This window comes from Eulemur rufifrons, chromosome 29 (assembly GCF_041146395.1).
Source record: "Eulemur rufifrons isolate Redbay chromosome 29, OSU_ERuf_1, whole genome shotgun sequence".
Lineage (NCBI taxonomy): Eukaryota > Metazoa > Chordata > Mammalia > Primates > Lemuridae > Eulemur > Eulemur rufifrons.
The window spans coordinates 30,687,920-30,713,298 of NC_091011.1; the positions used below are offsets into that span (position 1 = coordinate 30,687,920).

General features: G+C 36.7%; 1 protein-coding gene across 1 annotated transcript in view; it reads right to left on the minus strand.

The window, feature by feature from the left end:
* DNAH11 (dynein axonemal heavy chain 11) overlaps positions 1-25,379 on the minus strand; it is a 305,641-nt gene that overhangs the window by 274,314 nt on the left and 5,948 nt on the right. The window contains exons 3-9 of the mRNA XM_069462413.1: positions 23,747-23,943; positions 23,091-23,280; positions 22,225-22,324; positions 17,850-18,061; positions 12,632-12,865; positions 11,322-11,489; positions 1,471-1,587 (exon numbers count right to left, since the gene is read on the minus strand). Of these exons, the coding sequence (XP_069318514.1) occupies positions 1,471-1,587; positions 11,322-11,489; positions 12,632-12,865; positions 17,850-18,061; positions 22,225-22,324; positions 23,091-23,280; positions 23,747-23,943 (1,218 nt within the window). The remainder of the gene's footprint in view (positions 1-1,470; positions 1,588-11,321; positions 11,490-12,631; positions 12,866-17,849; positions 18,062-22,224; positions 22,325-23,090; positions 23,281-23,746; positions 23,944-25,379) is intronic.

Consider the following 25,379-nt stretch of genomic DNA (forward strand, 5'->3'; position numbering starts at 1 on the left):
GGTTACAATAGAAGATCAGAATATAATGTCATTTTTGTCAAAGAGAAATATGTGTGCGTATCTAGTCGAAGAAAAAATAGTGGCCATATTAAATAGTAATTGTAACTGAGAGATGAGATTACTGGTCAATTTATAATAATAGGCTATATATTTTGACCGCATCTCAGTTTCATCAAAGAGTGCTTAAAAAACAAAGAACTATTTCATCCTCATGAATTCTTCAGGTTAAAATGCTTAACTGGGGCCAAAGGATACTGGTGGCTTCACCATTGTCCAGCCAATTCATTTGAATTTGAAGGTCAAAATCAGACACTATCTTTTAAAAGCCTGTGTCTGCTATTTCGTTTTGCACTGCCATTCTCAATGAACTGTGCCCATGATTTCTTGCTGTGTTTCTTCTGATAACAGACCCTCAATTCTTCTTTTGGAATGTCACCTAATTACTTAAGTCTCTTCTTTGACAAGTTTCACATGGTATCCCTATTCCCCATATTATAAGCTTTCCATCTGGGGAACTATCAAGATGATTTTCTTTTATGCAACTTTTTTTTCTTAATGGAGACAGGGTCTTGCTCTGTCACCTAGGCTGGAGCACAGGGGTGCCATGGTGCCATTATAGTTGACTGTAACCTTAAACTCCTGGGCTCAAGTGATTCTCTCACTTCAGTCTCCCAAGTAGCTAGGACTACAGGTGTGCACAACCATGCCTGGCTAATTTTTTTGGTTTTTTTTTTGTAGAGATGGGGTCTCACTATGTTGCTCAGGGTGGTCTCAAACTCCTGGCCTCAAGTGATCTTCCCAAAGTGCTGGGATTACAGGAGTGAGCCACTGAGCCCAGCCGTTTTATGCAGTTCTTAATATACATAGATCATATTTCATTAATTCTATGACAAACTTATTTTCATGTTTCAATACCTCTGAAATTGGAATGCATTTTACAACCAATGGAATCATAATCGTTTGGTAACTTTTTTCTTCATTTATATACAAAATAATGATGTGTCTGACAATCAATGACATCTTACACCTGATTAAATACAGTATATAAATTCCTACTTGTTTCAGAGTAATAAAATAGGCAGTTGAACCTAACATACATAAACAATGGTAAAGAAAAGAAATTCCTGAACTAACGGATTTTTTCACTTCTCACTGTGGCTTAATTTTGAATCAATATTTCACTGGTCGGAACAAAATTTGCTCTAAAACTAGTGAGAAGTAAAACATTATGAATGCAAGAAAAGAACAATAGTTAAATGTCTTGAAAATGACCTCGTCCAAAGTAAATGTCATTATTCATTAGTGCATTATTCAGTTTATTATTCAGTGAGCTGAATTTGAAGGGAATGTGACTAGTTAATCTAGTTAATACTCTATCTGAATCAAAAAGAAACATATTCACCCTTGTCATCTAACATCCTAAATTATTCATTAGTAAAACATTTTTATGATAACTTTTTCAGAACTAACCTTAAACACAGCTTCTAAACCACTGCAGTTAAAGAAACCTTCACAAAGGATTGTCCCAAGCCTTCTGTCAAAATCCAAAATTTTGGACTTAAATGCAACATAATCACTTTCAAATTCCTGTAAAATTCAAAGTAAAATATTAATTTATAGGAAAGAATCCAACAGTGAAAATAGCAATCACGTAAGTGTGACCTTACTTTTTCTTTCTCTCCCTCTCTCTACCTCTTTGAAGGAATTTATTTTTCATAGCAGGATTCCAGGGACGATTAAGAACGATCTATACCTGACTGTGCAAGTGCTGCCTTATAGGGACTCTGAATGCTCAGCACTGTCACCCCATGTTTTCACAATTCTTTTCACCAGCCCAGACCCCAACATCAGTACTTTGGTCCATACGCTCACACACATAAGCATCAGTCTGTCCTCCTCCTCCCAATCCATTTTGATTATAAATGAAAAAGTAAAGCTTTTCAAAAAAAGAACTTATCCTCATTATAACTTTAATCTGTAATTTTAAATACAAATGGTTTTGTTTGTTTGTTTTTCATGGAGTGGAAAACCTACAGGGAAACTCTATTTCTCTAGGTGAGAACTAAAATCCACAGATCTATAAGAAAGTATCATTAGAGATACAGAGGAAACAAAAATACTCTTCCATTTTCCCAGTTTCTTATTAAAATGCAGTTAACAGCCCCCAGTTTTCCTCCTAACACATCACCACCCACTCCCATAATTAGAAAGAATGAAGCAGTAAAAGAGTTACTATCATTCTCATATTATTGCAGTTCACAGTCTTCAGTGCAGAAGTCCTAGGAATTCAGAAACACTTTGGTGCTTTGCCGCCAAGAGACCCCTGAAGTGCATGCCACAGATTTCACATACTGAAGGCCTTTGCCACCACCATAAACTGAGCCTTCATCTATTAATAATAATAATAGTAATACTGACAGTTAACATTTAGTTCTGTTCCTAATGCTTTACATTATTAATTCAATTCTCAAACAACATGAGCTATAGGTTTGTAGGAGACAACAAACTCAGAGAAGTTAAATAATGTGTCAAAGATCACACCATTGGTAAACGGCAGCACCGGAATTTAAAACCATGCAGTCTGGTTTGAGAGCCCACACTCTCAACTATGATGCTGTGTTTCTACAAAGGAAGGTACCTGCTAGGGTTTGAATGTTTCTGTCCTCACAAAATTCAAATGCTGAGATCCTAATCCTCAAGGTGATGGTATTAGGAAGTGGCGCCTTTGGGAGACGATTAGGTAAGGAGGGCAGAACCCTCACGAATGGGATTAGTACCCCTTGCAAAAGTGGCCTGGGAGAAACCACTCAGTTCTTCCATCACACGAGGACAGCTACAAGGCATCATCTATGTACCACAAAGCAGTCATCACCAGAAACCGAATCTGCTGGTACCAGGATCTTGCACTTCTCAGCCTTCAGAACTGCAAAAAATAAATTTCTGTTGTTTTATGAGCTACCTAGTTTACGGTATTTTGTTATAGCAGCCTGAACAGACCAAGACAGCACCTTATGCTGAATTCAACACACACTGAAAAACAAAGTATAACAACAGAGTTCTAGAACGCTATGTTTCATACACTGCAATGCTATATTTAACATCAAGAAGAAGTCCCCACTGCTCCTGAATTAGAGCCAAGCAATCTCTTCATTCAAGGATCACTGACTTTTAAAGGTAAACACAACTTCTTAACAAGTTTTAACAAGCCTAACTTATTCCTCTTTTCGTATCGGTAACAATATACCATTTAAGATCTTCAAACATAGTTGAACACTTAGAAATAAGTATCTCAGGGAAAGGAAAAATGCTAATCTCCATTCTGATCCTCCTCCTCACCCTCTACCCCCCATACACTCTTTCCTGAAACCAAACTCGGAACAGCACATAGGACCTCTCCCTTAGAATGTCCCACAGAAAATTCACACTTATCTCGTACAAGTGTGAACCCATCATCTTCTCTACAAAGCTGCTTCCCTTTTTACGTATCCTAACACAAACCTGACAACCTCCTTGACTCCCCTCTCTGTCAAGTGCTATCAATCTTATTGCCTAATTATGTCTGGAATACTCCACACCATGCTCCATTTCTCTAGGCATACCGTGGTCCGAATCACCATTGCTGTTCATCCAGATTTCTGTTAACCACTTTCTAACTACTCTTTCTGCCTCATGTCTTGCTCTGATTCATCTTCCAAACTGCAGCCTAAGTACTCTTTCTGAAATAGAAATCTTATGTCACTCTCTTATTCATAATCCTCTAATTCATAATCTCAATTCAGAATCCTCAATTTCCTAGGAGAGAGACCAAAGATTTTAGCATAATCCACAAAGCCCTATGTAGTCTGGACCCTGCTTACTGCCTCTAACTACTCTAACTACTCTGCCACTGCCCCCAGTTTCTCACTCCAGGATCTAGCCAACCTGCCTTATCACATTCTCTCTCTCTCACCCACTCCTCATCTGCTTCTTTTCTATTTATGTGACAGGTCTCAGTTTACTTTTCACCTCCTCTGAAAAGGGGCCCTGTGAAAATGTTCTCATAGCACTCTGTACTCAAATTCATTTTCTGTATCAATGAACATAATCATGGAATTTTTCTTCTTTGGCCCATTAATGGGGGGAGTACACTGATTTCAATTATTGAACCAAAGTTGCGTCTCTAGAATAAATCACACTTGGACGTAGTGTATAATTCTTTTTATATTGGTGGGAATGTAGATTGGTACAGCCATTATGGAAAACAATATGGAGATTCCTAAAGAAATTAAAAATAGAACCACTATATGACCCAGCAGTCCCTCTGCTGGGTATATCCCTAAAGAGATGAAATCACTACCTCATAAAGATATCTGCACTCCTGTGTTCGTTGCAGCAAGATTCACAACAGCCCATTTATAAGTGAGAACATGCAGCATTTACTTTTCTGTTCCTGAGTTACTTCACTTACAGATCATAGCAGCAGTATCTGTGATAGCCAAAAGGTGGAAGCAATCCAAGTACCCATCAACAGATAAACAAAATGCAGTATATACACACAATGAAATAAAACATGGATAAACCTTAAAAACATTACGTTAAGTGAAATAAGACATCCTCAGAAGGAGAAATATTGTATAATTCCACTTACATGAGGTACTTAGTCAAATGTATAGAGACAGAAAGTAGAATAGTGGTTAGCAGGGCCTGGTGAGGTAAGGGAGAATGAGGGGTTATTGCTGAATGTGTAATGCATTTTGGTTTAGGATGATAAAGTTCTCGAGGTGGACAGTGGTGATGGTTACACAAGAATGTGAATGTACTTCATGCCACTGAACTGTATACTTTAAAAAGGTTAAAATAGTAAATTTTATGTTACGTATAGTTTACAACAAAAAAGGAATGAAATTCAGATACACGTTACAACATGGATAAAGATTGAAGACATTAAGTGAAGTGAAATCAGCCTGTCATAAAAGGACAAACACTATGTGATTCCATTTATATAAGGTAGCTAGAATAGTCAAATTCACAGACACAGAAGGTAGAATGAAGGTTTCCAGGAGCTGGGGGGGAGGGAAAAACAAGGATTCATTGTTTAATGAGTAGGATGTTTCTATTTGGGATGATGAAAAAGTTCTGGAAGTAGATAGTAGGGATGGTTGCACAACATTGTAAATATACTTAATGCCACTTAAAATGATTTAAATGATAAATTTTATATAATATATATTTTGTCACAATTTCTTAAGGCCAAAAAAAAAAAAAAAAAAAAAAGAAAGAAAATCCTTACCTCTCATTTTTGGTCCCTTTAACTTAACTCTTCTATTTATAATGGTCTTAAATACTTAGAATCAGTGTTATAATTTCTCCTTCTGCCATCAGACATAATTTAGAGAACTTATGCTGCAGAGGAAAATCTACTGTATTACACATATTTTTTCCTATCATATTCTTCCTGGTGTTTCAAGGTTTCTTCTTTGATCACTTCCTTTCTGTATTAAAAATTTCCTTTAGCCATTTTTTAAAGATTAGTCTGCTGTCAGTAAATTCTTTTTGTTTTTGTTTATTTGAAAATTCCTTCATTTCCCTTTTATTCCTGAAGAACATTTTCACTGGGTAGAGAATTCTCGGTTAACAGCCTTTTTTTTTTTCTTAAGCACCTGAAAAATATTTTGCCATTTTGTTCTGGCTTCCATGGTTCCCAATACGAAATCTGCTGTCATTCAAATTGCTTTTCCTCTATAGGTAAGTAGTCATTTCTCTCTCACTGCTTTCAAGATTTATTTTCAGATTTCAGAAGTTTAATTATGATGTCTTGGCATAAATTTCTCTGAGTTTATCCTTGGGTTTATCTTTCTTTTAATGATTTCTAATTTATTCTTGAATCTGTAGGTTTATGTTTCTTTCCAAATTTAGAAGTTTAGGGTCATTATTTGAGATCTTTTAAGTTCTACCTTCTTTCTCTTTTTCTGCAACTCCAATGACAATATTAGATCTTCTGTGTCTGACACATCCCTGAGACAGTGCTCATTCCTGTCTATTTTCTCTCTGTTGCTCACACTGGGTGGTTTCTATTGTTCTATCTTTCATGTCACTGACTCTTTTCTCCATTCTTCCATTTTGCTATTGAGCCCAATCACTGAAAATGTTTATATTTTTCAGTGCTAAAATTCCCATTTGGCTCTTTTTTTGTATCTTAAGTTTCTTTGCTGAAAATTTCTACTTCTTTATTGAGGCTTCTATTTTTTCATTGGTTTCAAACACATTCATACAGGTTGAGCATCCGCAATCCAAAAATCTGAACTGCTCCAAAATCCAAAACTTTGAGCATTGACATGACGTCAATAAATAGAAAATTCCACACATAAATACTTAACACAAACTTTGTTTCATGCAAAAAATTATTACAAATATTGCATAGGATTACCTTAGGTTCTATACATAAGGTATATATGAAACATAAATGAATTTTGTGTTTAGTCTTGGATCCCAACCCTCAGATATTTCATTATGTATATGCAAATATTATAAAATTATTTTAAAAATCCAAAACTGTTCTGGTCCCAAGTATCTCAGATAAGGAATACTCAACCTATAATTACTTATTGAAGCATTTTTATCATGGCTGCTTTAAAATCTTTGTCAGATAACTCCAACATCTCTATTATCTTGGTGTTGGCATCTATTGATCATCTTCTTTTCATTCAGTTGAGATCTTCCTGGTTCTTAGTATAACAAGTGATATTTGATTGAAATCTAGATATTTTCATATTGCTGTTGGACCCTGGATATTATTTAAACCTTTTGTTTTGCTGGCTTTCTCTGGTACTGCTCTAGCCTCATTACTGTCAAGTGTGGACAGTAGTCCAGGTTCTCCACTCAACGTCTATTCATGCCCAAGGGTAGGGTATTCCTTGTTATGACTGAGTAGGGGCAGGAGCTCTGGTTTCCCATGTGGTCTCTACTGATGCCACAGTGTGGGTGGCCTAGTTACCACTTGGACACTGTGAAAGTCCTGACTCTCCACACCAGGCTTCTGCTGACACCGCCCAAGTCAGGTGAGTAAGGAAGGAAATCCAGCATTCCCATGTGGTCTCCACAGACACCAGAGAGTGAGACTCATTCCTGGCAAGGAGGGACAAAAATCATGGCTCCCTACTTGGCTACCTCTGACATCACCAGTAGGGGTGGGGTTTGGAGTACCTTGATCCAGACATGGTATAAGTCTAGGCTCCCCGCTCAGCCTTTCCTGGCAGGGGTTGTGGTGGGGCACAGTTTCTTCTGTGATGTTTGACTACAGTGTAAAGACTACCATATTTTTCTTGCCAGGCTGCCCCCTTCTTGGTCCTTTGGCTAGAGAGAGAGAGGGTTTCTGCTGGGGTTTCTTTGGTCTGTACCCACTAGCATTTCCAGGTTGCCAGTGTCTTTATCTCCAATTGCCTGAAATAACCCAGGGAACTCATCACCATGTTGTTTCTTGGGTCTCAAAGTCCATAATCAACCTGCTGCCTTCTTTTCACCTTTCAGAGTCTTCTTATATTTTATATATAATGGTCAGTATTTCACTTGGGCTTAATGGGAGGGAGAGGGAAAAGTACATCTCTATCTTTTCAGAAGCAGAAGTTTCTAATTAAATTTTTAAGCAATGATATCTACTACTCTAAGTAACACTTAAAAATAAATAACGCAAACTATAGTACATACATTCAATTCAATAATATGCAGTTAAAAAAAGTAATGTTATTGCAGTGATACAGAATAACTGCCAACATATTAATATATCATTAAGTGAAAAGACAAGGTATAAATGATGTCTAGAGGATTCTATTTGTGCAAAAGCAGAAAAGAATAAATACATGTATATGCTAGTACGTACACCAAATATTTCTGGAACAGTATACAAGAAACCCATAATAGAGATCCCTTGGGGAGGAAAAATGAAAGAGTAGGGAAAAGGCTGTGGGGTAAGAAGAAAGGAACTAAATTTTTCCAAATGTTGCCTTTCCAAAAGAATAACTAAGGAAGGTTTTTAAATAACAAATTTCATCTTGAAAAACATGCAGGCAAAACATATGAAAATCCTTGGATGGTTAATAAAGAAGAAATCTATATAGTTGAAATTGAAAATACTATGGAAAATACTACAGAAAGTAATAGCAAAAGAATAGTTCAGTGGACAAGAACAGAGCAACAGACTCATTCTAGAAATTATAATATAAGCTAGCACAGATTAACTAAATAATTACTTTTAAAATATGTTTTAGATTTTGGCATAATGTCAGCCTAGGTACCTGGATCAAGCTTCCCACTGAAAACTAGCAGAAAAACAGACACAGCAACTTGGATCACTCCATCTCAGGGCACAGGTGCTAGGGGGAGTTCCCCCAGATAAACTTATTCCCTTCATTTCAATGAAGATGCAATGAAGCAGATGAATACTAAAGAGTCAGGGTGGCAGTGAAAAGAATGCAGGGCTTGGGGTTCCATCACTTGGAAAATGTAATCTCAGATAATTTACTGGATCTGTTATTTGCCTGCGAGACCACTCTCAGGGTCATAGGATTTAAGGAGGGATTTGGTGAGGGTCTGCCACAACGGCTGGCATGCAGCACTTGCTCAGTAAATATTAGTTGGCTCTGATTAACAGAAACTAAATGGAACCAAGGGGTTACCCTCAAAAAAAAAAAAAAAAAAAAAAAAAGAGCTGCAATCTTTGCTTATGTTCCTGATACATGTAGGTGCAAAAGTCCTCAAGAAAATACTAGCAAACTGAATTCAACAGTACATCAAAAAGATAATACACCATGATCAAGAGAGTTTTGTTCCAGGGATGTAAGGATGATTCAACATACATAAATCAATAAGTGTGATTCATCACATAAATAGAATAAAGGACAAAAACCATATGATCATCTCAACAGATATAGAAAAAGCATTTGATAAAATCTAGCATCCCTTCTTGATAATATAAAAACCCTTGACAAACTAGGCATAGAAGGAACATACCTCAAAATAATAAAGGCCATACATGACAAACCCATAGCCAATGTCATACTGAGTGGGGAAAATGGTATCTAAGGAATTGTATTTCATCAAGAAACACCACAGAATGTGATCAAAGCAAAGCTGGTGAATCTAGTATCCCTGGACTAGCCATTTAACATAAATAATGAAGAAAGCAAGTGTCTTCTTCCCAGAATTGTCTAGATCTCAAACAGTTCCTTAGGAAGATGTCAATGAAAATACCTAAAGTAACCTTTCCATTCAATATTAATAATTAAGAAATCCAAAATCATGTTTTGAGAAAATCCCCACACTTTATAAACGGACCGCAGTGGAAGAACTTTTGCCCTACTAATAAAAGCTGATTACTACGCTTGAGATTCATGAAAAGAGAAATAAATAACAGCAGTTCAAAAAGCAAATTACCAGCAATCATTTAATTTACTGGAACATATTTAAACCATTTCCATACCAAAGTGCAGGATGGCCAATCGTGACATACTCCCTGTTATATAAGCACCGGTGTGCGGTCAGTGGGGTGGAGGACACACATGGGCTTATGCAGCAGCAGGGGAAGGACATGGGGTGGGCTTGTATTCATAAGTACATACACATGTATGCATGTACTGTGCTGGAAGTAGTTTGCTAAAATAATGTCTCATAAAAATTACCAACAGATTTCATCACAAAATCAAAGTACAATGAACTCAACTAAAAACCACCAAAATGAACAGCTTATTAACCAAAAATATATAATTGCAACATTTTGAGACAACAATGATAACCAAGACACTTTTTTAAAAAGCAAAGGTCTTCTTCAGCACAAGTATACTGATGAAGTGTATTTTTAGTTAATGCATGTTTTAATTTTAAGGAATGACCAAAGTCAAGGAGCTTCTAGATTCCATTCTAAGGCAAGATAATCAGATAGGAGGATAAAGGAGAACTTCAAGGGAAGGTTATTGATGTCTCCAGCCAGACAGAGAGATCAGAGGTAAACCTTCCCTATCTCATTTGCAAAGTGAAATGGGCCTCCAAAATATTATACAAATACCCAGCAGTTATATATGTCAAAAGCAAATGAATTTTCTATTCTTACATGTTCATGACTCCGCAGGCTTTAGGCAGAGATGGGAGTAAAATCAGGACCTTTGGCATTGCCAAGGCAGTGACATCAGTTACACCTGGCCAAGTTCCCTAATCCTGACACCCTGAGAACCTGCCAGGTTTTATAACTGTGAGGAAATCAAGACTCTCCCGCTACTCAAACGTCCCTGAGGGTCTTAAGCAGGCTCACTCGCACATTCTTCCTCTACTAGTTCATTCAGGTGGACTATCATCGGCTTCCCTAAGAGTCCCATTCTGAACGCACTTACTGAATGCCTTCCAAGGAGCAGACATCTTGCAAGGCTCTGGGGTGAGCTCAGATCATTTATCACCATGGTTTAAGGTTTCTCTTATTTTTCCACAAATTATAGGACCCTGGCTTAGCAGGGAATCACTCACCATAGCAGTGCCTTCCTACCATTAACTCCATGTCTTCAAATTAACCACAATTTAGAGGAATTATGTTCACTAACTATATCCTTATATAGCGAACATACTGTAATTGAACATTTCAAAGAATGGATTATTTGGCCAAACAGGATAGTGAATAAATTCACACTCCATATAAAAAAATAAGGATGAGCTAAATCTTCATTATTTTGTACTCGGGCTTCACTGTGCTTGGCAAATCACTAAAATGAAGCTATTTTTACCCTAGAGCTGCAGGGATGTTCACAGGTAACACCCTGGCTACCAACATGCTGGAAGTGACAAAGCAGCAGCTTCAATTGGAAAACTGTCCCCTATTTCCTGAGGTTGAAAATATGAAATTATAAACAGCTGTAAAGAATAACAAAATCATGAGAGGCAACAGACATGGTAATAATAGATGTAATGAATGGGGTTAAACTATTAATGTATGTTCAAATGAACCAAAAAATAATACAAAGATTCAGGAAAAGGCTAAAATAAAACACGAGTTACATGGACATCAGATAATCAGATCTAAAGGAGTTACTATGGAAAGTTCCTGTTCAATATACACAAATGGGAAAAAAAATCCAGCCTGAGGTGAGTTTATTAGACACAGTTCTAAGCTGCAAATGCAAAGGCATTTTCTGGTCCCTGATGTACCAACTAAGTAGCTAAGAGACCTCAGGCAAGTCATTTACCCTCTGTTGGTCCTAGAGAGGCTGGACTGAATGATCCTTATTTCCACTGCAACCTACCTTCCTTGTCAGCTCTTAAATTATAGGATCGTATGAAATGAAAATGCAAAGGTAAAACATTACCATGTTCTGGCCATCACATGGGTCATAAGTGCTCTGTTTAAAAACTTTATAGAGTTCTGTAAATTCTTCACTCATCTCATGGATTTGTTCATTTAAAATTGCTCCCTTGGCACCACCAAATTCCAGTCTTTCCAGCTTTTCGAATTCCAGTGTGGTCACAAATATATCCTTTGTAAAAACACAGTACAGTAAAGACCTTTCCACCATCTTAAGTATGAAAAGAATATTTTAAAGTTTTAAATCAAGAACATTTTCAAACATTCAAAACTGACTTCAATGGACACATGACAGAAATGTTAATGATTTAATTAAACAAAGTAGTTGCTAATTTTAAAAATCACATTCCCATCTTCATATTTACTAAAAATTATCCAATAGTATAGGCAACTCCTGATTCACCATAGCTAGACATATGACTCCCCTAATTCTATACTCCTAATTGGAAGTCAGATCCCCAGGTAATATCCAAAACTCATATTCTCAGCCACCTACACTTTGCAGTGAGTCAGCTCCTTTATTGAAAAGGAGCTCAAGAGAGTGTAAAGGAAGTCCCTTCATCAGGGATTTAGCATTCAGAGACATTAAGAGGCATTCAGGCTGATGAAGTCATGAGAATTTTCAAACCATAAAGCTCTGATTTCTAATGAAATACAGCAAGTCTTATATCAGCAACAAAACTCAAAATTCTTAAAAAGAGCTTTACAAAGAAAATAAGGCGGTGTCATCAGTTCAAATGTTGTTAAAAACCTTAGCCAGTAGGGTCCATATAAGAGGAGAGAGAGTGTGTGTGTACTCATTTAATTTTTGGTTTTTACGTATTTAAAAAATATTTATACAGAGCTCATATTTCCATGTTTTATTTTTAGCAATGGTTTTAGTATTTTTATAGCATAGTATATATTTGTATACTAAAAAAATAGTGTGAAATTTTAAATTATCAAACAGGCTTTGAGGTATGAATCTCAATTTCAGGCATTCAACACATAAGGGGAAAGTGGGATTAGTTTCCAGCTTCCCGATCTACAATTGTCTTCCAGGAGATTAGTAAATTCTAAATCAAGGATCACTGATATGTAAAGAGATTTACTTCTTATACACAGTGTAATAACAGAATCACAAATGAATTTTTAAAAAGTCAAAGCTTTCAAAACTGTCCTTATAGCACTGGCCTGGTGAGCTCTCGTGAGAATCACTAAAAAAGAGACCTCTCCCCTGTGACTGAGAGTAAACTGTTCCGTGAATTGTATGAAAAGCCGCTGGCTTTTTGAACCCACCTATAACATGAATAAACAAAGTCAATAAATGAATACCTCTATTTTCATTAAACGATCAAGAAACTTGTCAAATCTGCAAAATACCAGATGAGACTGGAAATCCCATGGTCTCAGCTCCTTATTTCCCATGAAATAACTTGCCAATCTTTTTCTATAGTCGAAAAAGGAATTTTTGAAAGCCTTTAAGATGTTAGCAGCCACCTGCACCTTTTCCAGCGAGTCTTCAATTTCTCCCTTCAGAAGGTCCTCAGGTGAAAGGTAAGCTACTGCCTAGGATTCAATGAAAGGAAACGATGATCAAAACATGTTTACTAGTTTTCTTTTTACTGTAACCATCTCTGTTTCAATGGATCATTTTTAAATGCCAATGTCAAGAATAAGGCTGGCAATGCCTTGAAACAGAAAACACAAATTCTAGAAATTCAGACACTTGGGCTTTAATGATATACTTGTATAAGTTAGAATAATATACAGGAGACCCTAGTATTTCTGGATTTTTACATTCTAGCAATGACTACATTTTTGCTAAGCCTCATAGACATGACAATTGTGTAATCTGAATTTGCATGGTTATTCCTACCAGCAAATATTCTGGGCAATTACTTTTTCATATAAAGAAATACAAAAACCAGCAGGAGAAATCTATCTGAACATGGATTTTTAAAATATGGTCACTTTACCTGGTAGTAGGGAGTCACTTGCAAGGATGAGAATGAGCTGATTAGGTGGATGTAACATTGGAAATTCATTCAGGTTAGCAAACTTCTCTTCTAGGGGCTTAAGTAGCATTATAGGACATACCATCTAGCTGAGATATGACACATGAACTAGTTCTAAATAGCAGGAAAGGAAAGGGTGGAAAGATAAAAAGAAAAGACAAGCCGATCTGTGTAGTGCTGGACTCTCAGGGCACCATTGTCCAGCACTCCCAGTTCTTCTCTCTGCGTATTTGTTACAGACATTCAGAATTCCCCTCTTCAAGGACCTCAAGAACCCATAAATTCTGAAGGTTCTTTTGTATACTATTTCTTCCTGATGCATCTTAACCTCATGTAAATTATATGATTAAATTGTGTGCTTTTAATTTTGTGGTTGCTTAGGAAGTTGTTTAAGATCTCCACGGAGAACGCAATGAAAGCCATTGAGTTCAACATAGCAGATGGAAGGACTGCGTTTATAAATGTAGGCATATGACCCTCCATCTCCTAGCAAAGGCAACACTTCTCCCTGTAATTATAGGCTCTGGGCCATGAATCTGTAAAGCAGTAAGAAAAGCATTCATTCAGTGTCTAAAACCCCTATTGGTAAGGATCCTTCAAGTCCTAGCTATAGATTCCCAGCCCATCCTCTTATTTCCCACTCAGGTTGGGTAGAGAATTAACCTCTGCATGAAGGGTGCGTGAAGTCAAGACCCCATTACCGAAGCTTGTGTGCGCTATCACGCGAGGTGGCCAGACGATGCCTTTTACGTGTCTGGCCTAATTCATGATGTCAGTGGTCACTGTTCAAAAACAAGTGAAGAGAAACACATTTGCTTTTAAAGTAACAAAGTTTTCTAAGTATGACTGGGATGTCAGTCATAGGGTCGTTGACGTAATGAAATGAGCAAAGCAGATCATAAACAGCAGCAAATGGTGAAGGCCATGGTCACCTGGACGGCACCTGATCCATCTAAAGGGGCACCTGAAGCTCTAGTCATTGTGCCAATGGCGATGGCACAGCTAGCGTGACTAGGTCTCTGACTTTTCTGTGGAGGCTGAAATGCTGGAATTTAAATGAAACCTATCCAATTTAATTATTAGCAATAATTTTTTAAGTTAAAAAAATTAAAGGCATGGCATTGATCTATGGACCAAATGTAGCTGATAGAATGCCAACTTGTGAGCTCTAATATTAATACATAACATACAAAGGGTTTAAATTGTCACAAAAACATTAAGATCAATAAATTCATGAAAGCAAAGGACATGTAGGCTACTGGAAGAAATACAATTATAAAGAACAGATATACTACTCAGCCATCAAAAGGAGTGAAATAATGTATTTTGCAGCAACTTGGATGGAACTGGAGGCCACTATTCTAAGTGAAATAACCCAGGAACAAAAAACCAAATACCACATATTCTCACTTACAAGTGGGAGCTAAGCTATGGGTGTGCATAGTCATACAGAGTGACTTAATAGACACTGGAGACCCACAAAGTGTGAGATAAAAAATTACCTACTGGGTACAATGCACACTATTCAGGTGATGGGTAGATTAAAACCCTAGACTTCTCTACTATGCAATTATCCATGTAGCAAAAAACCATTTGTACTCCCAAGTCTATTTAAATTAAAAAAATCTTTTTAAAAAAGAACATATAAAATGTATAATCATACATATCACACAAAGTACAAATTAAAAAACAACCTGGTACCACTATATACCTAATAAATGACCCCACATTTTTTTAAAAAAATGGTAATGCTCAAAGCTGGCAGATTATATATAGTAAAACATTTTACACATTGATAATAGCAATGTAATTGATATATCCTTTTAGAAAATAATTTGTAAATATTAAATATTGCTCAAAAGCCATGAAAAGATTGTACCCTTTGATCAACATTAGGAATTTATATTAAACCAAGTATCCAAGTCAAGGAAAAGGATCTTTGTATAGTTTTTTTGTGAATATTATTCACAATGAAGGAGCCTGGAAGAAACCTAAACATCTAGCATTAACAAAATCATTTTTCAAGAAGCTAGTGAAAATACTGTACTATGATAAAATGCATAAATACATGTAAGCTTATGGGAAAGGAAAAATCCAAAATGCTGAATTTTAGGGTGCTAGAACTACAGGACTATTTCCATTGTTACAAATGTTGTACGAAAAGAATATTCCATAATTATCATTAGCACACCATGTATTATGTTGTAATTAGAAATAAAAACTTATTTTAGAATATAAAGCATAGTGTAATGGGTAAGAACTCCATCACTTATTGGCTGAGTGGACTTCAGAGAGTTACTTTTCTGGGCTTCAGTTTTTTTTTTCATCATAAAATGAAGCTACTAATAGTACCTATGTCATAGTGTTGCTATGAGGATTTAATTTCTGAATTTTTGTAACAGGGTTACAAAAGTTCCTGGCAAAATAATAAGTGCTATACAGTGTTTGCCAAATAAATATATAAAATGAATAAAATTAGCAAACAATTGGAGAGGAGGAAAAGTTCAGGGAACCTAGCTATGCAAATTGGCTCATTGCTGATTTTTTTTATTCCTAACATCTTGGGCCAGATTTATTACAAAGTCTGGGACCTGCCACATGGAGAATCAAGGAAATCAGGTCAATGAAACCTTTGAACAGAAGCCAGACTAAGGAACGAGAGCAGCTACATTATTTTCTCAGGAGCTTGGCACACTCTGACTGTTGACACAGGCTAGGGGCCAGGTTTACAGGCTTAAAGGCAAGCAGGACTTCTTATAAGCCATCTCTACCAGAGAACGGCCACCTCTGGGATTTATCCATTAACAGAGCTCTGAATTGAAACAGTTTTAATTATTCTCAAGAAAAGGGTCCCTAAAAAAGGGTTTGAGAGAAGTGATAGTTATAGTTGTTGACCCTGCAACAAGGATCATGGTGTTTTGCAGGGGATCCAAGCCATTAGGCCCAGGGCACTTGCCTAACAACAGAGCAAAACTGAGTTTGCACGACAGAGGAACAGGAACAGAGCAAAATCAGAGGAGATGATGATAAAATATAAAAAGAATCTAACCTATTTTTATCCCCTAACAATAGCTGCAACTAGCTTGTAAGTCAATAGTTTGGGCAAAGGAACAAAAGAGGAACTGGCTTTTACAGAGCCTGTATCAAGCACTACACTAGACATTTCACTTAAGTTCTCTCTTTTGATCCTCCCAGTAGCCATGGACTAGGCATTAACCCCACCGACAGATATAGAAACTGAGGCTCTGAAAAGTAACTTAGCTTCCCCTAAGTGGTTCAGTTATTAATAAATTTGGATCCAGGTTGGTCTGAGTCCAAAGCCCTTCCCACATACCACTCCATCTCTTCGGAAGCAGACAGAAAGAGAAAACAAACTTTAACAACTCAATGGCACACTCCAGAAACTCTAAATTGCATGTCTGCAGCCCTGTCCTCTAGTCGGGCTTTTCCTTCTAACTTCTTGGGGAAAATTGAGCAAATATCATCATCTTTCAAGTCTCCCTTAATTCATCTGAAAAATATCTGAATTGTGTTCCCTCAAGTTGACATGTTGAAGGCCTAACTCCCAATATGACTGTATCTGGATATATAGGGTCTTGAGGAGATAATTAAGGTTAAATGAGGTTATGAAGATGGGGTCTTAATCCGATAGGATGGTGGCCTTACAAGAGGACACACTGAGAAGGCAGCCAGCTGCCTACAAGCCAGAAAATGGGCCCTCACTAGAACCTGACCATGCTGGTACCCTGACCTCAGACTTCTAGCTTCTAGAATTATGAGAATATAAATATCTGTTGTTTAAGCTTCCCAGCCTATGGTATTTTGTAACGGCAGCCTGAGCAGACTAAGACACACTCCCAACTAAGAACCACTAGATTATGTGGCATCAAAGTATTTCTTCGCTCTCAAATTATGTAATATTCTCTGGTACTGTGGACACAGAAGAATCACAGTTCACACAGAAAGGGTAAGAAAGCACAGGCAGGTGGTCCAATTGTTTTTGTTTAAAAAAAAACAACATTTTACAAGTTGGGTAAAATGTAGAGAAAAAATTATAAAAGATTTTTAAAGATAACAATGCATCAAAATTCTTTCAATACAATTCCCCTACTATTTTTTCAGGATTTTTTTTTTTTTTTTTTTGCCAAATTCTCTTAATTTACTTCACCTTTCCAAAAGACTTCTATCAGCCAGTGTTCCTGTGAAAACAGAAGGGAAGGCTACAAAGAAGGTACCCTGTAGATCTGTCTTTTACTGGAAGCTGTCGTAAATGTCTTTGAAGAAATGTGGGATATTAAACAAACAAAACCCAGCAACAACTTGTCCTTTGATTGTATCTGACTTATTTCCTGAACTCCCTTGTCATTTAGGATTAAAAAGTCACCTGGCCTTTGTTACCATAAATGTTCTTTCGGGGGTGGGGGGGAGGAAAATGATGTTCTTACTGTATACTACAATTATTTATTCTTCACTAGCCTAATAAAATCTACCTCATGGCAATGATTCTTATCATTCCTATTTTATATGCTTCATACCTGGTCAATGAAGAGATTGCAAAACTCTTTCAATAAAGCTATAACCCGAGCAGGGGTGTTATAAAACTTGGAATGACTCCAGATCAGGCAGATGGTATGAAATAATGGGGCAATGAATACACGAGTCCGTGGAAATTCCGTCTCCTGGAGATGCTGAATGTGTCTCCTCAGAGGTCTCAGGTGCAGTTCCACGTCTCGGGCTTCGAGGAGAGCTAAAAAGAAAGAACCATCATTAATGGGATGCAGTCCCCTCCTTCTAAATTCACTCGTAAGTAGAAGAGGGAGAACTATGCAAAACAACAGGGCCATACTTAAATGTTGTCATATCTCCTTCTATATTACTTATCATACTATCTACACATGAGCAGTTTGGAAGGTTTTACTGTCTGTAACTCAGCCATTCAGAAGATCACAGGTCCAGTTACTCACATGACATAAAGAGACTGACTGAAGACCCACCAGGAAAATATCCTTGGAGTCTAAAGAAATTTACTCAACCCCACAGAAACTATGGGAATAAAACATCTCTGTGATGTTGTCGTCACTTTATGACTGGGATTACAAGCTTCACCACCAGAATGTTAATTCCTTCTAGGTACTAGGTACAACCACACTTGAATTGTTTATTTTTTAATTTTTTATTATATATATTTACTGGGTACAAAATGTTATATGTATATAACGTGGAATGATTAAATCAGTCCAATATATCCATCACCTCAAATACCGATTTTCTGTAGTGAGAACATTTGAAATTTGCTGTTAGCAATTTTGAAATATACGATAGATTATTATTAACTATAGCCACCATGCTGTGCAATAGATTTCAAAAAACTTTTGTATCCTGCCTAACTGAAACTTTGTACCCTTTGACCAACATCTTTCCATTCCCCAACTTCCCAGCCTCTGGGAACCACCATTCTACTCTCTGCTTCTATGAGTTTGATTGCTTTAGATTCCACATAATAAATGAGATCATGTGGCATTTGGCTTTCTCTGCCTCACTTATCTCTCTTAGCATAATGTCCTTCTTTTTCAAGGCCAAATAGTATTCCATTGTGTATATACACCACTTTATTTGGTCATCCATTGATGGATACTTAGGTTGATTCCATATCTTGGATATTGTGAACAGTGCTGCAATGAACACAGGAGTGCAGATATCTCTTGAACAACAGATTTCAAGTCATTTGGATATATCCTAGAAGTGGGAATTCTGAATCATATGGTAATCCTATTTTTATTTTTTTGAGGAACCTCCATACTGTCTTCCATAATGGCTATAATTGTTTACATTTCCATCAAGAGTGTACAAGGGTTCCCTTTGCTCCACATCCTTGCCAACATTTGTTATCTTTTGTCTCTTTGATAGTAGCCACTCTGACTAGTATGAAGTGGTATCTCATTGTGGTATTAATTTGCATTTCCTTGATAATGAATCATTTATTGCCTCATTCCAGTTTCCTATGAGAGTAACGCATGCAATTATTGAGGAAATTCTATTATTAATAAGGATATAACTTAAAATCACTAAGTATGGTGATGAAATTATTTTGTAACTAGACAGAGGCAATGGCTGTACAATACTGTGATATTCTAAATGCCACTGAAACTATACATACTTTAAAATGGTTAATTTTATGTTATATGAATTTTACTTCAATAAAAACAGTGTTAAGCATAGTAAAAGGAATTTTTTTAAATGCTATAGATATGAAAAAAAGTAAATATTTAACTATAATTAATGCTTAATCAAATCCCAATTTTTTCCTGATTAAAACTGGTCCTTTTAATATACTCTAAATAACCTCCATCAGACTTCACTTTGCTCCTGAGCCTTAAAAATATCCTTAACTGTGAATAGGTCGCATTTATGAAAGCAGGGAACAAAGCAAATTCTTATTTTCATGTTATCCCAAAAGATTCATGTCAAAAAAAGAGACAAAAACAACCCCCTGCTGCATTTGTCACCAGGAATCAGGACTGCACCCACTCACGCTGCTCTATCTGAGATGTAACCAATTAATCTGTCCACCTAACAGTAAAGCCCTGAGAAGAGAGGGTTCAGGAACTATTTTCTCCCCCAGATGCACTCACATTTTGAAGTTCATGTATTTTATCAATTTTATTTAATTTCAAAATTAAATAATCGCATCTAATGGGTAAGTGCCCTTAAAATGTGATCAGCATGTCTGGTGATTTCATGAGCCTCAAGGATGTCTTCGAGAAGAGCCTTCTACCTTTAACTGACCATGGGTTTGGGCTACTTGTTCTACTGACAAGCGTTTTTTTCTGAATCTCCAGGCTGCATGCTCATAAGGCTCTGAGGAGCCCTGGGATTCACTCCTGTAGAAGCTGTGTCAACGGAAAACATTTATTGGCTGGGCGCAGTGGCTCACACCTATAATCCTAGCACTCTGGTAGGTGGGAGGATTGCGTGAGGTCAGGAGTTCAAGACCAGCCTAAGCAAGAGCGAGAGCCCCATCTCTACTAAAAATAGAAAAATTAGCCAGGCGTCGTGACATGCATCTATAGTCCCAGCTACTCAGGAGGCTATGGCAGGAGGACTGCTTGAGCCCAGGAGTTTGAGGTTGCAGTGAGCTACAAAATGACGCCTGCACTCTACCCAGGGTGACAGAGCAAGACTCTGTCTTGGAAAAAAAAAAAAAAAGAAAGAAAATATTTATCTCATATTAACACAGAAAAAAAAGTACCAACAACTTCTATTTATTGAGGACATACCTACTAGGTGCCCAGTACCTTGTGTAGTGTTTATCATGCCCCTAATCCAGTGGTTCTCAACTAGGGGAGATCTTGCCCCCAGGGGACATCAGATAATGTTTGGAAACATTTTTGATGGTCACAATCTGGATGGAACTAGTGGGTAGAGGACAGATGCTGCTGAACACCTTATAATGCGTAAGATGGTCCCTTACAGTAAAGAATTATCTGGTCCAGGCCAGGCGCAGTGGCTCACGCCTGTAATCCTAGCACTCTGGGAGGCCGAGGTGGGCGGATCGTTTGAGCTCAGGAGTTCGAGACCAGCCTGAGCAAGAGCGAGACCCCATCTCTACTAAAAATAGGAAGAAATTATATGGACAGCTAAAAATATATATAGAAAAAATTAGCCGGGCATGGTGGTGCATGCCTGTAGTCCCAACTACTTGGGAGGCTGAGACAGGAGGATCCCTTGAGCTCAGGAGTTTGAGGTTGCTGTGAGCTAGGCAGACGCCACGGCACTCACTCTAGCCTGGGCAACAAAGTGAGACTCTGTCTCAAAAAAAAAAAAAAAAAAAAAAAAAAAAAAAAAAAAAGAATTACCTGGTCCAAAATTTTGATGGTGACAAGGTTGAGAAATACTAAATCCACATAGCAATTCTGCAAGGAAGGCATTCATATGCCAGTTTGGCCAATGAAAAACCAAAGTCTTAGCAAATTTAAGATGCTCAGTAAGCAGAGTTGGGACAGGAATTCAGATCTGACAGAGCCACTATCCCAAACACTCTCCCCTTACCTACGCCCTCTTTTCACACAGAATTCATGGAGAAAACCCTAAAGAAATATCGAAACATTCTCAAAGTGAATTAATTTTAAGTATTTCCTAACCTTACAAATGTCACACAGGAAAAAAAAAAATAAAAAGAAATGTGTTTAATGTTAGTAATGAGTGAAAAAAAGCTATTTGCCTGTATTATCTCTAATTTTATTATTTAAAACTTCAGTATCAAGCATATCTATATTTGCTTAAGCATGCACAAAGAAACAGAAATCAAGAAACTGGAAGGTTGTTATTTTGGGGCAGAACTGAAACTAGATAGTAAGAGGACAAGGATGAGGAAGAGACTTTTAGCTGGCTACCTTTTTATAACTTCTAGTTTTTATCAACATGCACACATTACCTATTTGAAATCCAAACAAACAAACTCTGCTCTGTATGTTTAATCTTCACCAAAACTTCAATGGCGACTTTGAGTGCTTATTAGCTAAATAAGGGGTAGATACCAAGCACATTGGGAGATTTGAACTGGTGAATAACTCATCACAGCCCAACTTGTTGATTACAAAGTCTCTACCCAGGGTTTTCGTTTACCCTCTGCTCAATCAAAAGGCCTTCCCCCTCCACACACACATTCTAATTAAAACTGGAGCCACTTGGGCAGGCACCTCCTCTATGCCAGGCACAATAAAAGCAGTTCAGCATAGCTGGAGAATAAAGTACAAAGGGCGAGATTAATTTATCATTAGAGCCAAGAGCAATTGCTTCAAGAACACGCTTGTGGTGGAAGGGTGGGTGTCCAGGTTGAGCAGGCAGGGGCCGGATCACAAGCACATCGTGACACTGACTCCAGAAAGAAGGGACAAACAAGGGTCTTACCATGGTCCACAGCCAGGAAGATGTCCTTCAAAGTAGGAAAATAGCTGCTCTTTTTAGCTCTCAAGATCTTAACCATTTTGAGGACAATAGGAGCCTGAAGCTAAATTTAAAAACAAAACAAACAAACAAAAAAAACCCCTTTAATATAAATTACTAAATACAGGCATTCTGTGACAAAATATTTTTATATTCCACTCACACACACAATATCCACAGTATTTAACACTCAAAGGTATATCTGGTTTCAAGTTGAAAATAACTTTAAAAATACATTTTCCCCCTTTAGGCTTATATTTTATTTTGCAGTTAGGGTTTTTAAATTTGGATTTTTTAAAAAGTCAATTTACATTTTATTATATGTGTAAAATATTGATTTTTTCATATAAAATTTCTCAATCTGTTTCAGATACTCTCCAAGAGACACATGAATGAATACCCTGGTTTTTAGAACATTAAAGTAATTTGTGTGGCAAGCAGAGGAACCAAAAGCTAGCTCTTCCAAAAATGTTTCTCTCTACAAAGCAAGACTCCACTCCTTCCTGAACCAATTAAATCGACTAGATTAATTAAATCTTACAATCTTCAATGTTTCCCTGGGGAACCACTCCTTTATGAGGGAAGTAAAGATCTCAAATGCTGTCAAAATATTCTCATAAAGGCAAAGTTACTTTTGATCCTCATTAAATTCAAAAGTGTGTACCATATATACAGCACTTTGGAGTGAGAAAAAAGAGCAGACTATTAAATCATACAAAGATAGTGTGTTAAACCTTTAAAATTATTGAAAATCACTGCTCAGGAGACCTAATTCCACAACTGACTTCGCTAATTCAATTTACAAACAACTTCTAGAGTTATCTACTTACTTGATCATAAGTATATGACAGATTCTCCTTCCTCATTGTCCAAAAATCTAGCTCAGTTTGCGGAGTCACGTGAAAATCATTCAGCAAAGGCCGCACTGAATCTTTTTCTACAATTTCTTGGATTTGATGTGACCATTTAATAACCACAGATTCAATTGCATGGAGTATTATCCTTTCATTTGACTGTAGCCTACAAACATTTAAGTGATTAATCAAATAATTCAAAGATAAATCATTTTCTCCAATTAAAGATAAGATTTGGATTTTAATAGCTATTTTATGCATTTATAAGCTAATTTTCTAAATATGAATTTTTCAAAATTCATTATTTTTATGGTCTTTGATTTGTGACATTATGTTATTCTGTCACTGACGTGTCTCTAACATTAGAAAGCATTGTTAAAGAATTGTCATCTTCTCAAAAACCATTTTACTAAAGGAATACTGTTGTTGACATCATGGCAATTGTTATAGTTTGCTTTTTGTGAGGTTGGATTTTTAAAAGTTGGAAATAATATACATGGTGCTTCTGCACTTATTTTTAAAGTACAATGTAGTTATAATTCTCTACTTGCTAACAGTTTGCTAGAGGTGTTACATTAAATAGGTATTGCTCTCCATTTTAATATCTCATATATATCGTATTGTTTACATACGTGGTCTCCGAATAATTCCGATCCAGGTCAATCTTTCCTGCAATAGTGGGAATTGGCAGAAGGGTTCTTCTAGACATTTTGCCCCTAAAAATATCCATCTTATTTTTCACAACTTCTATATGACATTCCATATCTTGTGAAGTAAAACAGGACCAGGATGTATGGTTGTTCTTATTAGAAAGAACTGGCACTAAGATCTAGAGAAAGAGAAACATTTATAAAAGCAGTTACATGAATTCATAGATAATGTGTTCCTTCAAAGATTTTCTTGTCATACAAAACCGGCAACGAAACCACTTGATTTCATAAATATCCTCCAATAATACCAAATCTACAACGAGAGGACACAGTGACCCCAATTAGACATAAATTCTGTCAAAGTGGAAATACCATACTGCCTGCGCACTCATTTGCCCATTTATCAAACACTTGTGGAGGTTTCCGATAACTCAAACACTGTATGAAATAAGCGAAGTCATGTCAAGTAAGTAAACTGCTTTCTTAATGCAAACCGAGTACTTGGCAGGTATATTAATGAAAAAAAACTTTTTGACAATTCATAATAGCAAAGATGTGGAATCATCCTAAGTGCCCATCGATTCATGAGTGGATAAGAAAATGTGGTATACATATACCATGGAGTGCTACTTAGCCATAAAAAAGAATGAAATAATGTCTTTTGCAGCAACTTGGATGGAACCGCAGACTCTAAGTCCAAGTGAAGTATCCCAGGAATGGAAAACTAAACACCACATATACTCCCTAATAATCAGGAGCTAATAGATGGAGACAGGGATGTAAAGGTCAATGGAAATCAAGAAGCGGGGAGGGAGAGGAGGAGAGGGGTAAAAACCTACTTACTGGGTACAATGAACACTGTTCAGGTAATGGGCACACTAAAAGCCCAACTTAAGCATTACAGAAGGTATCCATGTAACAAAAACATTTGTACCCCCTTAATATTTTGAAATTTAAAAAAATGTTTTTGAATCATATGGAAGCTAAAAGTAATCTTCTCAAGCTCTGGGTGGCATCCCAGTGGAATAAAGTTTGGATAGTCAGAACAATGTTTATTCAACCACATGGATTTTTTTTTTTTTTCAGAGCTCCTTCTACCATTAAATGAGGAACATCAATGAAACTAAGTGAAAATCCTTAAAAAGTATATTTTGTATTCCCAGAGCCTAGATGTAATGGAATGAATAAGAGCATGCTGAGTTAATGAAGTTAGTCTCTTCTTGCTTTCCCACTCCTCTCCATAATCTATTCATTTTAAACATTTTCATCTTATTGATATCTGTCCAATTTATAAGTGTTATACTGTTAAATTTAAATTAGCCAAAATGCTCAGAAAATAGTCAATCCACCTTTTTAAGGTTTATTTTGACGATACAATCTTCTAGTTAACTAAAAACAAACTGAAAATTTACTTTTGTTTTTGAATGGTGTTGAAATAAATCTTTCCAAATGATATTACTATTACATCTTCCACTTAGCACCCACTATATGTCAAGCTAGAAATATGGAGAATAGTAAGAAATAGTCCCTGCCCTCAATAAGCTTGGTGGATGAGGTCCCAGAAACTGTGACCCTCAATGTAAGAATTGCCCTAATTACAGGTATGTTCAGGATG